This window comes from Falco punctatus (assembly GCF_963210335.1).
Source record: "Falco punctatus genome assembly, chromosome: 3".
Taxonomy (NCBI): domain Eukaryota; kingdom Metazoa; phylum Chordata; class Aves; order Falconiformes; family Falconidae; genus Falco; species Falco punctatus.
Window position 1 is genome coordinate 15,800,968 of NC_137582.1, and position 14,357 is coordinate 15,815,324.

The 14,357-nt window shown below is 34.7% G+C and overlaps 1 protein-coding gene across 5 annotated transcripts in view; it reads left to right on the forward strand.

Moving 5' to 3' along the window:
• ASAP1 (ArfGAP with SH3 domain, ankyrin repeat and PH domain 1) overlaps positions 1-14,357 on the forward strand; it is a 161,300-nt gene that overhangs the window by 84,231 nt on the left and 62,712 nt on the right. For 4 of the 5 annotated variants that reach the window (XM_080379585.1, XM_080379589.1, XM_080379586.1 and 1 more), the window contains 7 exons: positions 1,740-1,885; positions 8,724-8,798; positions 9,182-9,231; positions 11,457-11,586; positions 12,308-12,393; positions 13,167-13,242; positions 14,064-14,150. In XM_080379585.1, the coding sequence (XP_080235711.1) occupies positions 1,740-1,885; positions 8,724-8,798; positions 9,182-9,231; positions 11,457-11,586; positions 12,308-12,393; positions 13,167-13,242; positions 14,064-14,150 (650 nt within the window). The remainder of the gene's footprint in view (positions 1-1,739; positions 1,886-8,723; positions 8,799-9,181; positions 9,232-11,456; positions 11,587-12,307; positions 12,394-13,166; positions 13,243-14,063; positions 14,151-14,357) is intronic. The other variant, XM_080379588.1, reaches the window with a different exon arrangement.

Sequence of the window (14,357 nt, forward strand, 5' to 3'; positions counted from 1 at the left end):
TCCATAGGCAAGGACAGAGGTTCCATCATCTAGCAGATGACTTCCTGACCTTGTTCCATTATCCTTCCTTTTCCTTCAGTACAGTTGGGTCCATTCGAGATTTATTAGCTCAGGACTGCATAAGCCAAAGCTCCTTCTTACATAGTCTTCTGTGTATATTTATGCAACAGCTTTTACATCAAAACAAAATGCATATTTTATTATTATATAGTGGCTTCCTTGCTTTTAATGCTAAGGTATTCGATTAAAACCTGTATTATTTTGGAACAGTTTTATTGATAACATACTCTTTGAATTACAACTCTGTATTAACATATGATTAAATGTTTGGCCTTTTGAAAACTCAATGTGCGATTTTAGAATGTAACTTGTGTGGTGGGGTTTGGGGGTTGTTTTTGGTAAATAAGCATTATGGGTGGGGTTTTTTTGTGCTCCAGGAGGTCTGCACTTTTTTTGTTGTTGAAGCTTTAGTGCACTGTTGTTTCTAATACCTGTAATACCTTGGAAGGGTTATTGTTTAACTCTTCATCAACTCTTAGGTAACGTCAAAGTAGATCCATGCATTGTGGGACACTACCCACAAGCCTTGTTTGAAATTTGTCTCTTTTTTTATTATTTTTCTTCTTTTATCAGTGTGCCCACACACACCCACACACGGCCCCCTTGTAATTCACATGCTTTCAGGCAATATGATAACTTCAGGAATATAAAACTTGTAAGTCTTAGGGGAAAAACATGGTACCTATTGGTAAGTATTACATGCCTGGCTCCCCACGCCCCCCCTCCATTGCACAGAACTTGTTCTACTTGTAATAGCTGTGTGGTTTTGTGTTTATGGCTTACAGAAAAAAACATAGTAAGACTAGGAAAATCATGAAAGTGAAGTGTTGATTTAATTAATACTAACAACATTCCTGTAAGAGAGATGAAGGCGATAAAATGTGTCCTAAAGGGCTGTAGTGACAAATTTTCTACTTAAAGAAGCTAAAATGCAAATAACAAAAACCATGCAAACAGATGCCAGAATGGAAGGTAATAGAAGCAGGAAAAGCATTTCAGGCACAATGGTCTGTTATCAGAATTTCCTTTATCCTTGAGTTAAGGATTTTGCTTCCTTTCACTGGCTTCAGTTTCATCTTCTTGGCTCTGACCTCTCTGTATGGCCAGTTTGCTGTTAAATATATTCAAACAAGTGTTTGACTATGTACCAGTGTACGGTTCATTCTGTGGGGCAACTCATTTAAAGCTGCTGAAAAAGGAATCTTTGTCTGTAAGACATGTTTCTTCTTTTAAACTAGCGGTCAGATTCAGACTTGGTCATCTTAGTTTTGTATCTGATACTATTGACTTGTTTGTTCTGTAAAAGTGTGCTGCATTATAACAAAAACAAGTTTGCATTACAGTAGACAAAGAAAAATTCCTGTTTACAAAATGAGCAAATGTGTTTGTATTGTTTGATTGACCTTTTACTGATCTTATTACTTTATTTATAAACTACAGAGCTTTTTTCATTGATGTATTACAAATTCAAGTTGCGGTTTTAAAAGTAGTATACCTATTTCTATGGCTAAGTAGTTATTTTATATATTAAAATTAATGTGTTTTTCAGTAGATGCATTAACTTGTCGCTTTTTTGAAAGTACTGTGTGTTAGTTGGTTTGTCACTATGTTGCAATACATAAGCTTAAAATAACAGACTGTACAAGAAAAATTTCCTGACTTTAAATTTCTCCTTGCAGATCATGTTCAAAATGAAGAAAACTATGCACAAGTGCTAGATAAATTTGGAAGTAATTTTTTAAGTCGGGATAATCCAGATCTTGGTACAGCTTTTGTAAAATTTTCCACGCTCACTAAAGAATTATCAACGCTGCTGAAGAACCTGGTGAGGACTTTCAAATTTTCTTAGTTTTTTATTTCCAAAATAAAGTTTAGTATAACTGCATGATCCTGATGACTGATGGTAATTTTTGAAATGCTTTCTGGGGGTTTTTTGTCTGATTTTTTTTTTTTTTTTAAACCAACACAATTTTGCAGAGATTATTTTTAAATGATGTTATTACACACTCACTGTGTTTGTTAATTGGCAGTAAGAAGAAAGATATAAATGTTGAGACATCACATTGAAGCATCATTCTCAAGTGATTGACAGTGTTATATCTCCTTATGGACCTAAATTTTAAATCATTCCCTGACTTGAAATCTTTCCAGTTAAAAATCCAATACAATTAGTCTTTTGTCTTACCTCAGAAAGAGAAACTTCCACGTTTTGGAGGAAAAAGAATAATTTGCCAGCATGCTTAAATGGTGTTAATAGTCCATTCTCCCTGTGGTATACAAAGCATCCATTGCTTAAATACTAGGCTGATGAAGGTGGTTTAAAGATTTGTCTCATCTGATGTTCATGCCTTTTACTTCAGAAAGATAGATAATAAAACTTTAGTCATAGCAAGTATCTTTCAACACTGAAAGTAACAAAGCCACATTTCTAGGGAAATCATGTTTCATGGGTTTGATAGCTGTTGTGTTCTGAAAGTTGTATCTTTTAATTTTGTGTTTTTCTTACATTCTTACATAGAAGCTTATTTGGTGTGTAAAGTATAAGTAATATTACAGACTTTCTTTCCTAGAGTCCCTAGGATGAACACAGCTGCTTTAGGTCACATCAACGGTCCATGTAGCCAGTACCCTGGCTTTGACAGTTGGCCAGGAGTAAATGTTTAGGCAGGAGTGTAGGAAGAGAGCAAATACATGGAGGTACCTTCTGTACTGTGGTCATTAAAAGAGTCTTCAGCTCAGAGACATTGGAGTTGGAGGCAGTATCCCTTGCTTGGTAGTCCTTGTTAGTATTACCTCCATGAACTTGTCTTTAGGATTTCTTGAATGTATGCTATGCTTGGCACAGAATATAGTGGATTCTTCCAGAGTGCTAAAATGAACTGCTCTGTCAATTCTAGTTCTTTTGAACCTGATCCTTTCATTTATTGTTCCCTGATTCTTACAAGATGTGTAAGAATTTCTCTTATTTTCCCCAGAAACTTGCAGATAGCTATCACTGTTCCTTTCCCTTCCTCTGTTACTTTTCTAGCTGAGTCTTAGTTACTCCGTAACTTGACTTGGTTTTGTTGGTCCTCTCAATATCTTCTCTTACTACTATTGTACCCTTTTCTGAAATGAGAGGGGACAAACATGAAGATGGTCCCATTTCTTACTGCCTTTTCTGAAAGCTGATTGCTTTATGGCTATTGAGCATTGAGCTTGACGTTTTCAAGGTATTTTTACCCTGATCCATTTTCCTGGATGATTGTTATTTCATAAGCATGATTCTGTATGCAGTTTTTTCTCCTTAAAGTGTCACGTTGCATTTTCGGTATTCCAGCATAGACTTCAATCTTTAATTTCATTCTCTCAGCAGTAAGTCTTACAAGGTTCTTATGCAACTCTTCATATGTGGCTTTTGCTTTACTGCCCAGAATAGCTTAGTATTAGCAGGTATTCTCACCCGACTCTCTGCACTCCTCTGAAATTCACTTACAAGCTTCTTGGACTACAAAGGCCCTAACAACACTCAGAATGAAGTGTCACTTCTGGCCTCTCATGCTGGTGCTTATTTCTGCCTTCTGAGTCTTGCCTCTTCATCACCTACTTATCTCAGGATGGTCACACTTACCCTAACAAAGCTTGCTTTAAAGGGCTTTGCTCTGGCCAATTACCTGGATCATCCTTCGTTTCAATGTTGGCAGTTTTAAAGAGCGGTAGGATATGCAAAGTGACCTGCTTTTATCTGTGAAGACTTCTGTCATTCTGGGCTCTTCTAGTCTCCTTTAATCTTAATTTAGATCACAAAAAGAAGTATTTTAAGATCGGTGTTAAAGTGCACTTTGAGGACAGTTTGGGACTAGAACTCAGGTTTGTTGGAAGCTCTCAGGACTTCATCGTTCCTTGCAGAGCCTAAACAGAAGTCTTTTAACTTCTTTCAACTGGCAAACAGAAAGGGGGGATTATTTATTTAAAGTAGTGCTGATCAAGAGGAAAAAACATTTTTAAATTAAGAAGCTGCACTCATTCAAAACATTATACTATTTCAGCTAGACTGTGATGCATTATCGATCTCAATTCTTGTTGATATGATCTAAAACAGGCTGTTCCCCAGTTTATTTTGTTCAGCAGTCTCAAATAGGCAACAAGGTTATTTCACAAATGTCAGTGTTTTAGAAACACTTAATTTCACCTTTCTTCTCTCAATGATAATTCTTTGTTGACCCACTGTTGTTCTTAAGCATCGTTCTGATTAATATAACTACACTGAAAGAAAATTTTTCTATAATATCAAAGTAGAAGTTGAGATGCAGTGAAAAAGTAGTTGAGAGGACTGCATAATGTCAGTGATAAAACACCACAGTAGACACTGAGGCTTATGTTAATAAAATCTAATACAAAAAATGGCCATAGGTATTAAGGTGAATGGCAACCTATTAGTCTTTTTTGGTTTGGTTTGGTTTTTTTTTACATAAAGCAGATTGCTGCCTTACTTAATAAAAGTACAATAAAATAATGAATTATCTTGAAAAACAGGAAGATGAATAAGGAGTAGAGCTACATAGTAGCCAACAAAAAAAAAACCTTCAAAAATGTTTTTATTAAACCTATTGAACTTTAATTATGACTCATTGAATATTTTCCTATGAATTGTGATATTATGTATATTTCATTAGAAGGAAGGTACAGAATAATTTTATTTTCTTGTGTGAAGGAATTACAGAGTGATAACTTTAAAAGTCATCTTCACTTACTATGATCACTTACTATAAACTCTTGATGTTACCACTAAATATAATATCTGAAAATTAAAACCTATAAATATGTTATATTTCTGACGGTGCAGTTTTCGTTGTTAAGATTATGTTAAGAATGACACACAATGATAACTTCTGTAACATTATGCAAATGCATGCATAATTGCATTGTGACTGGCCATTGTCAACACTGGCCTATGTTTTCAGCAATCTCTGAGTGTCCCATCAGAATCAGTTTCTTTGTCTTTTACTACTTCTACCTCCTTTCCTGTTCCAGGTTTCGTTCTTTATGCAGTAATTCATTATAATACCGTATTAAAAATTTGTATGATCCCAGTATGTGAAATCAAGTGTGTCGCTATCTTTTTGAATTAATCTGGCATTTTTGGAAAAACATTTTGAGCACTTGTGGATTATTTGGAGTGGTTTTGTTTTTAAATTTTGTGTGGCACTTTGCGTTTTCCAGATGTGTAAAACCTGTTTTTTCCCATATCTCTGTCCTGTAAATTTCCTTAGCTAATCTTTGCAGGCAAATTATCTTCTGTTCACATCCCTTCTCCACAAATTATCAGAGGATGGTGGGTTTTGTCCCCTTATTTTGCTCTAGATATGAGACTGCTTCACTTTAAGATGTGTTTCTAATTCATTTGTGTTACTGTTACATTGTCAAAGACTTGATAAAATAAATGATTCCAAAATCTTACCGTATTGGAGTAATAAACTGCTATTTAGTTTAGGGGTTTTTTTCCTAGCTGATATACTAGCTGGCTACTGTTCAGTAATTTCAAGCCAAGTATTAATGGCTTGATTTGGTTATCCTTAACAGATACACTTGGAAAAATGAAAAAGGCTACAGCAATGTATTCTTGTTCATACCTGCTTTGATAACTGCTTATAAGCCTGCCATATCCCCCATATTGCAGAAATTTCTGTTCTCTGTTCTTATGAACTAGGCTGGGATTAAAATCTCTTGAATATTGTTTCTCAAAAATCACATTTGAGATATGAATTTCAGTTTAGGTTGTTAAGTGGAAACATTCAAATGGTTGAGAATAAAGAAAAAGATAAAGCAGGTATTACCTTAATCACTTGCTGGTTTAGTATTCGTAATTTTCCTCCTCCAACAAAACTGACATTATTAAGGGCTTGTTAGTTGTGATTTATTGAGATAAAAATCCAACAGAGGACAAATAGTGAAAAGGCATAATCCTTTATAAATTCCCTGGCTCCTTTTTATTTCTGTAACGAAATAGCGTGTTGCAGTCATATGCAAATGTTTAAGCCAAGTAGAAAGAAAAGCAGAACCTAGCTCTTTAAATAGAATCATAGCTTAGACTATCCACTGTAAACTCCTTTAGTAAAGTAAAAAATCTTTTGTGGTTTTAATCAGTAAAAGTGATCAGGTTACTTTTTCGCTTTATAAGTAAAATCGATATTTGAGCATTACTTATGTTGTTGTAATTAGGGAAAAACTCCATTGTCAAATCTTGATCTTTTAAGCCATGAAGAACCTTTGCTCAGTGTTCATGTTACTGTTTGAGGCTGCAGCTCAAAATGTTCTAGTGGCTGTCCTTCATCTTGCTTTGAATAAATTTTGAATATAAGATTTTGTGAATTTGAAAAATACAAAATATTGACACTTGAAACAGTTGTCAAGTTATCTTAAATGTGAAGATACAAGTGTGTGTCTCATGCTTTCTGAATTTGAATCCATCTCATACTAAGAAGAATCACAGAATGGTTTGGGTCGGAAGAGACTTCTAGAAGTCATCTAGTCCATCCCCCTGTAGTGAGCAGGGACATCAACTTCAGCTTTATCGGGTTGCTTAGAGCCCCATATAAGCTGACCTTGAATGGAGTATCTACCATCCCTCTGTGCAACCTGTTCCAGTGTTTCACCACCCTCATTGTAAAAGATTTAATCCTTATGTCATGTCTGAATCTACCCTCTTTTAGTTTAAAACCACTATCCATTGTCCTATTGCTACAGGCCCTACTAAGACGTCTGTCCCGGGTCTCTCTTGTAAGCCCCATTTAAGTGTTGGAAGGCTGCAATAAGGTCTCCCCAGAGCCTTGCCTTCTCTGGGCTGAACCACCCCAGCTCTCTCAGCCTGTCCTCCTAGGAGAGGTGCTCCAGCCCTCATCAACTATGGTATCTGCAAGCCGTTCCAAAAGAAAAACACGTGAGGGGTGGCTGACAAGCTATCAGGTGATAATTAAGTAGCTGTATAATAGCCTGTGTTCAAAAGATCTGCTTTCCCCACTGCCATTCTGAGACTCCAGTGCTTTCCAGAGGATAATGCACATCAGGTTCGAGTATCGTGCTTTGTAGGACTGCTTTGTGTCTGTTAGAACAGCAGGCAGCTGAACTGTGCTCAAGATCTTTGTGGCCAGGTTTGTTGGTAATCTAGAGGGGACCTGAACAGTAAACCTTTCTGCCCAGGATGTTTGGAGAACAAAGCAAGTCTGGGTTTGTATTTTTTTTTTTTTTATTTTCAGTTAAGGACTGATAGTGACTCTAATGAAGGAAAATACGCCATTTTACATATAGGTGATGTAGTTCTTGTAAATAATGACGTGATACAAGAAGTTGCTTGTAAATTGGTAAGAGCCCCTGGCTCTTAAAATGGCAGCAAATGCACACAGGTCGCACCTTGTTTCATCATGACTGTATTTTATGCCTATGGAAGAAGTAAACCATGATACGAGTGAGATTTTTTGAAATTTTTATGTGCATGTATTTACTTTTTGTATTTATTGTTGCATAACAGAATTTTTTTGCATTTGAATATTTAATTTTTCATAAGTGTCTTGAATATATAAGGAGTTTGTGAACAGAACTTAATACATAGAGAACCTGTTTGATCATTTATATATTCTCTTCTGTGTAGATGACCTATTTCATAAAAATCCCTTAAAAATTAGTTTCATGGACTAAAATATGCTCAAAAGACCTTATAGGAGAGGGGAAATGTGGCCATATATATATATGGCAGATTAAAAACACTAATGTAACACTTCCCTACTCCTTTGGTTTACAAGCAGATGGTGTGGTGTCTTGCACCTTTCCTGTTGTTCTCCCTGTCCTTCCTTAGCAAGGAACTGAAGAATTCATGGAGTATTTTGGGGAAGAAACAAAGGGAGGGATAAAGGTAGGAGAGGCAACAGACTTCTCACTAGACTGGGACAATACTGATACACATTTCTTTCCTGTGATCATGACTCTTCAGGAATCATACACACCATATGTGTTCAGATAGGTTTACAGCAGTAGGTTTTTCTGCCCTCAGACTGGCAAAGACAAACAGAATGTTTCCACAGATAAGCAGTCAAAAAGGCATGAACTTAACAGCATGAAATTTTAACTCTCGAGAGTTTAAGGAGACGTCACATTTCCACACTGCTCAAGGAAAGGAACAGTCTTTCCAAACAGCTGGGAATAATCAAGGAGCTAGTGACTCTCCTTGCACCTTTTGTTTGTGGTTGAATTAACTTTGTGCCTTGTGCTATCTGCCTGTAGGCGCAGCAGGTTCTTGCTTCTTAGTCAGGAGGCCATTAAGAAACATTTGTTCCAAAACCTAATTTGCTTCCTGAGTAATTAAGCAGCATTCAAATACTTGCTTTGAGAGACTGAAGATTACCTTGAGGTACTTTGCTTATATGCTGGTTTAATAATTGTGGTTTTGTATCACTCTATATATTAGCAAAGATTAATTATGATGCTTCTATGTCTGTGAATGCTTATTAATTTTTCCCAGACTTAAATTTACTATTAGAGATAGTATTTGGGTTGGAAGGTTACTAATAGAAATAGAAATTTTGACATGATTGCAACTTCATTAGTGAAGCTCAAGGACCTATTGGCAAATTTGATAAGATCATAATAATTTTTTTTGAATGATTACAGTTTAACGCTTTTCTTTTTAGCTCCAGGGCTTAAGCCACAATGTTATTTTCACTTTGGATTCTCTCTTAAAAGGAGACTTAAAAGGTGTTAAAGGGGTAAGTGTTGAAAACTAACTTTTTATTTAGGGAAAGGTTCAGCTGTGTTCCACTTACCCATGAGATATAATTTCATATATATATTATATAATATATATAATATATAATTATATCGGCATCCATTAATAGTTTGTACGTAGTCCAAAGAACAAATTAAAAATTGGTGTAACTGTGATACTTCTTCAGAATTTCAATGTAAATCCCTGTCTTAATGTGCACAGGAAAGCAATACTTCACAAGATTCAAAAATAGTATTTTTTCCAACAGCTCTCTGAAAAGTTTTATAAGAAAACTGTATTTTTTGTTGCTATTTATAATGTGATATCTTAACTACAAAGGCAATATTTTAAAAATGTTCTAAGTAATTTTTCTGTTTCCTAAAGGACTTAAAAAAGCCTTTTGACAAAGCCTGGAAGGATTATGAAACCAAATTGTAAGTATCTGCCCCCTACCTCACCTTTATTTTTTTGGAGGGGCGGGTGTGGGGGTGTGTGTTTTCTTTTTTCCCCTTCCTGGTCCCTAACTATGTACTGTATCTCTGCAAGTAAATTTGAATATGAACAAGACATCTGTTCTGTGGATCTCTCTTCTGCAGTAATAGAAAGAAAATATCTTTTATGCTCTGTAAAGTAGTTAAATGACTGCCCAGTGTTTCTTTAGTGTAGAGGAGGGTACTTCAATGCTTTGATACTGGACATTGTAAAGTGAATGGTGGAGATATCAGATTACATTTACACATTCTTATAACCACATGCATAAAATTCTATCAATAGTAAAAGTTAAGAGATTTATCTGTTGCCCTGTATTGTGGAAATGCATGTTTCTGAGAGGCAAGTATTGTAGTGCAGTTGGTATGATTTCTGAAATATCTGTGGTTTAAAAAATGCTTTCTTACTATAGTACCTGTCTTCAGTGGATATAAAAGATTTATAAAAGTAGAAGGTTGGAAACGAGGACTATCATAGTTGCAGGAATGTTATTGGAATGGTTCAGAATGCTCTCAAGGAAGTGATGGGCCGTTCCTTTATCAACATTCCAGAGCTTTCAAGAGTTAATTATTTTGTATCCTTTCATTTATTTCCCTTTTTAATCCCATTATTAGTTCTTTCATTTATGTCTAACCAGGAAGGGAAAAAAAACACTGAAAGAAAAGTCAGGCCACTTAAGAACTGCTAAAACATTTATTATCAGCACTATTTTCTTAACGTAATGTAGTAATTTTTGCCTTCAAAATTCATTACAATGGTAAATCCGTGTGAACAACTGAACTGCAGATGAGGTCGAATAATGGAAGGGCAGAAAGGAGATGCCTGTCCTAAAATCGCACCGTCATACTCAGTTAAACATTCAGATTTACATGCAGAATTGTGGGGTTTTTTTTCCTGTTTAGTTATTTAGTTCTTACAGATATTGCATGTTTTGGCAGAAATATTGAACAGTTTTCTGTAGGCAGCAAGCTGGTTGAAAAAATAAATATTTCTGCTTGTCAAATTGCTATATGTAATTGCTATATGATATTAAAAATATCAAGGAATGTCTTTGCCAGCCTATTTATATCAAATGCCATTAAACACAACTTAAGAGACAGAGGTATCTCATATATACCATCAATACATGGAATCATCTGACTTCGGAAAGTTTACAGATGTCTGTTTTCTTGTTATGATTCCCTCCCACCCCCAACTCTGGTGAGCAAATTTCACTTGGGCTTACTAAGCCCAAGAAAGTATCCCTTAAATTTCTGAGAGAACCCCATTTCCCTGAACTTGTTCAAGACCAAATATCATCAAGTTTGGTGGCACAGTGCTGAAAAGTGCTTTGTTCTGTGTGCAAACATTACCTCTTTCTTGGAGAAAAGCAGAATTCAAAAATTAATGAACTAATCCTTCTTAATTATTTCCCCCCCCTTCACAAGGAGTACCAGTCTAATAACCCCACAGTGTTTTGTCACCTGTTCTACAGAAGTACAGCTTGTTTATTTTTCTCAAAAAGGCTTCAAGAGAATAAAACTATTTTTTAAAAAAATGAGAAAATTGTTTAGAATTTTCTACTCTGTACTGGAAGTCTAAGTTTGCTTACAAATACAGTTTCCAGTTTTTCTGCAAAGTAGATACGTAAGGACAGCCACGCTGTAGAGCTCTAATTGAAGTCTCAGGCCTCTTTGTTCCATATTTGCATTTCACTATTTCAGAATTTCAGTGTTGGCCTTCTCTGAGAATGTGATGACTACGAGCCTTCTCATTTAGTGTAGGTGGTAAGCTTCATATGCTGCCTGGTTGTTTTTCTTAATTCCTGTTTCACAAGCATGAAACATTTGATTAAGTTATTCTGCTATTTTCCTGCCAAGTGAGTAGTTTCTTGTATGTGTGCTTTACACTGCAGTATATAGAGATGAAGGCTATGGAGCACATCATATAGAATGAATGAGATTTCCACCCCCACCCCCAGTAGCACAGAAACTAGAGAAAAGAGTTACAGGATGAGAGGAAGGAAGCGGAGCTTCATGATTAAAAATAAATAGAATTCGGTATCATAAATGAACTGATCTTCAGAATGGCTTCTTTAATATTTCTTGATTATTTTTTTCCTAAATAATACTAAATCATGTGATGGTAGGAAAAAAACATCCTCTAAAATGTTTTCTAATTAAAATTTCAGTACAAAAATTGAGAAGGAAAAAAGAGAACATGCAAAACAGCATGGGATGATAAGAACTGAAATAACAGGAGCTGAGATAGCAGAGGAAATGGAGAAGGAAAGGCGTCTATTTCAGCTACAGATGTGTGAAGTAAGAAACAAGTTTCAGCTTTTCATTAAGACACCATAACTTAAAAGTACCTTGTGGGCCTTTCACCTGGGGTGAAGTCTGCTTCGTTGTTTAATGGGGGTGGAGGGAAGAAATGATTTAAAAGGCACATAGTACAACAATATAAAGATAATTATTCTGGCAATTCTGTACAAAACTGGGCTTCCTTTTTGAGTTATTCCTTTTCTTTGTTTTTAGATTATTATGCTAAGGTTCTTGGGCTGAAAATAAACTATGGGAATATTTCTGTTTTATCATTTTTATGATTGAGCAGTTCAGGAAGTATTTTTGATATCTTTCTTCCAACATGCTTTCTGAAGCCTTCTAAAATTTCTAATGCAGTGATAAATGATAGTGATACGTTAGTTCCATAAAACTGCTTTTTATATTAATAGCTCTCTTTATTTCATTTTAGTGGCAATTACTTTAAATTGCATAGTATTTGTATTTTTAGAATATTTCAGTAAGTACTACAGTCCTGATTTGTTGTATGTTTTGGAGTATTTGAATTTTTTAGGAGTGATGAAATAAACTGTTACCTGTTTTATATTTTACTTGACTGTGGTGGACTGATGGGTTATGAGTCAGCACCCAGGTTAAACACAGAGATAATTAATTCATTGAGCAAATGATGTTTTATTGATTGAAAACTGTTGAAGGTTGTGAAGTGTGATTATCAACATGTTTTTCACTGTCTATACAGTATCTTATTAAGGTTAATGAAATCAAGACAAAAAAAGGTGTGGACCTTCTGCAGAACCTTATTAAGTATTATCATGCACAATGCAAGTAAGTGCAATGCTTTTAAGCTTTATTTACAGTTTTCTTTTTTACACAAGTGTTTGTTTTCTGTTGTTTTGAATTTGTTTTGGTTGCATCAGGAATTTTTATTATAATTGTAATCTGCCAGGTGTCTGCAACTTCATGTTAATAGGCTGTAGTCTTTCAGTGAAGTATGAATGTGAGTGGGGCAAGGGAGTGATGGAGAAGAAAAAGGCCAAAGGAAAACCTTGTCTGTTGTGTACAAAACTAATTTTAGTTCCTGAGGCATAGATCTAGATTGTGATTTTAGAACTAGCTGATTTTTTTTCTATTTATTAGCTTTTAGGTCTTTATGTAAACTTTAAAACCATTGTGAAAGTCAGTAATTTCATTGAAATTCCTTGGAGTGAAACTGGCCTTGTCATCAGTAGAACCAGAAGCAAACATGTAGAAACTTGTACTTAAATACAGGAAAATTCTTTTAGAAATTACTAAGGGGAAACATGTTGACTAACAGTGGTAAAAAGCTAAGCTATATTCTTTCTAATTTGATATTTGTTAAAAGTCCCAATGGTGTATCTCCACTGCTGAAAGATATCATACTTTAAAACTCTGCTACAAAGGGTGTTTTGTTGGGTTTTTTGGAGGGTGGAAGGGGTTTTTTGTGTTTCTTATTGTTCCTGAATATGGGAGGAATGGGATATGTTTTATTGGTTTTGCTGTTTTTCTCCACAAGACTATATGCTATGTGTTATGAATTACATGTATTCCTGAGAAATCACAGGTATTTTTCATTATAGTTTCTTCCAAGATGGTTTGAAAACAGCTGATAAACTTAAACAATATATTGAAAAGTTGGCTGCTGACTTGTATAATGTAAGTTTACTTGGAAGTAATTTAATGTCTGAAAATAGAAATATTTTGTTTATATGAGTACATTTAAGATATGACGGCAAGGGTGTATATTTCATTTGTATCTTATAAATGAAAAGTGTGTTTGAAACATTTGAATGTAGCTAGACTGAGGAAAGAACATCTTGACTATCTTAAAATTTGTGTTGTTTTTACAGTTATTAGGAGAAGTAGCTTTCATTCTACTAATTTAGTGCTGCTTTAAAATAAAACTAGTTTAAAGTGGGAATCTTTGAATCAGCTTGCATTATTATCACCAATTTTAGCTACCACTTCTATTTTTCAAAACCAAACTGCCTGTTGATAGCAGCTTTTAAATGAATTAACTTGTGATGATCGTTGAAGGCAAGTAATAATGTTGAATCAAAGCCCACTTGTCACCCAAGTGTTTTTGTGTTTTATAATCAGAATTGCAATAATCTCATTTGCTGTTGTAGTCTGTGGCTAAATTAAACTGTATTTTCATTGCTTAAGTCATCTGTCAAGCTTATTTGAGTTACTCATATTTCAGAGACTGATTTAGTTGTATTGTTTACAGTGAACCATTAAAGCCTAACAGAATAGAGCATGCAGAGTTGTACATTTATTTTAGCTGGCTCTTCAAGTACTACATGCATAGAAGACGAATACATAAGAGTGGACTAATCTATGAAAATAAATATTACAGAAGCACAGAATAGCTGAGCTGGTTATTCAGGACATCTACAATGGTGTATTGGGATGCATAAACAAATTAAAATTCAAGTTGCATCCATAAAGCGTATAATGGCAATCTCTTTCTATAGATAAAGCAGACACAGGATGAAGAAAAGAAACAACTTACTGCTCTTCGTGATTTGATAAAATCTTCCCTGCAGCTTGATCAGAAGGAGGTAAATAATTTAGACATGTTATTCTGAGATAATGTGAATTTATGAATTCTGTATTAAGAAATGTTCAGTTTGTTTCGTTATTGATTCAGAAGAGTTGAACATTAAACATAATGACAATTTAGAATTAAGTTGTATATTTAGAATATTCAACTACATATCAACAAATAAGACTTTGATTAATATGCTGTTTCCAGTTTGTGTGAAAAT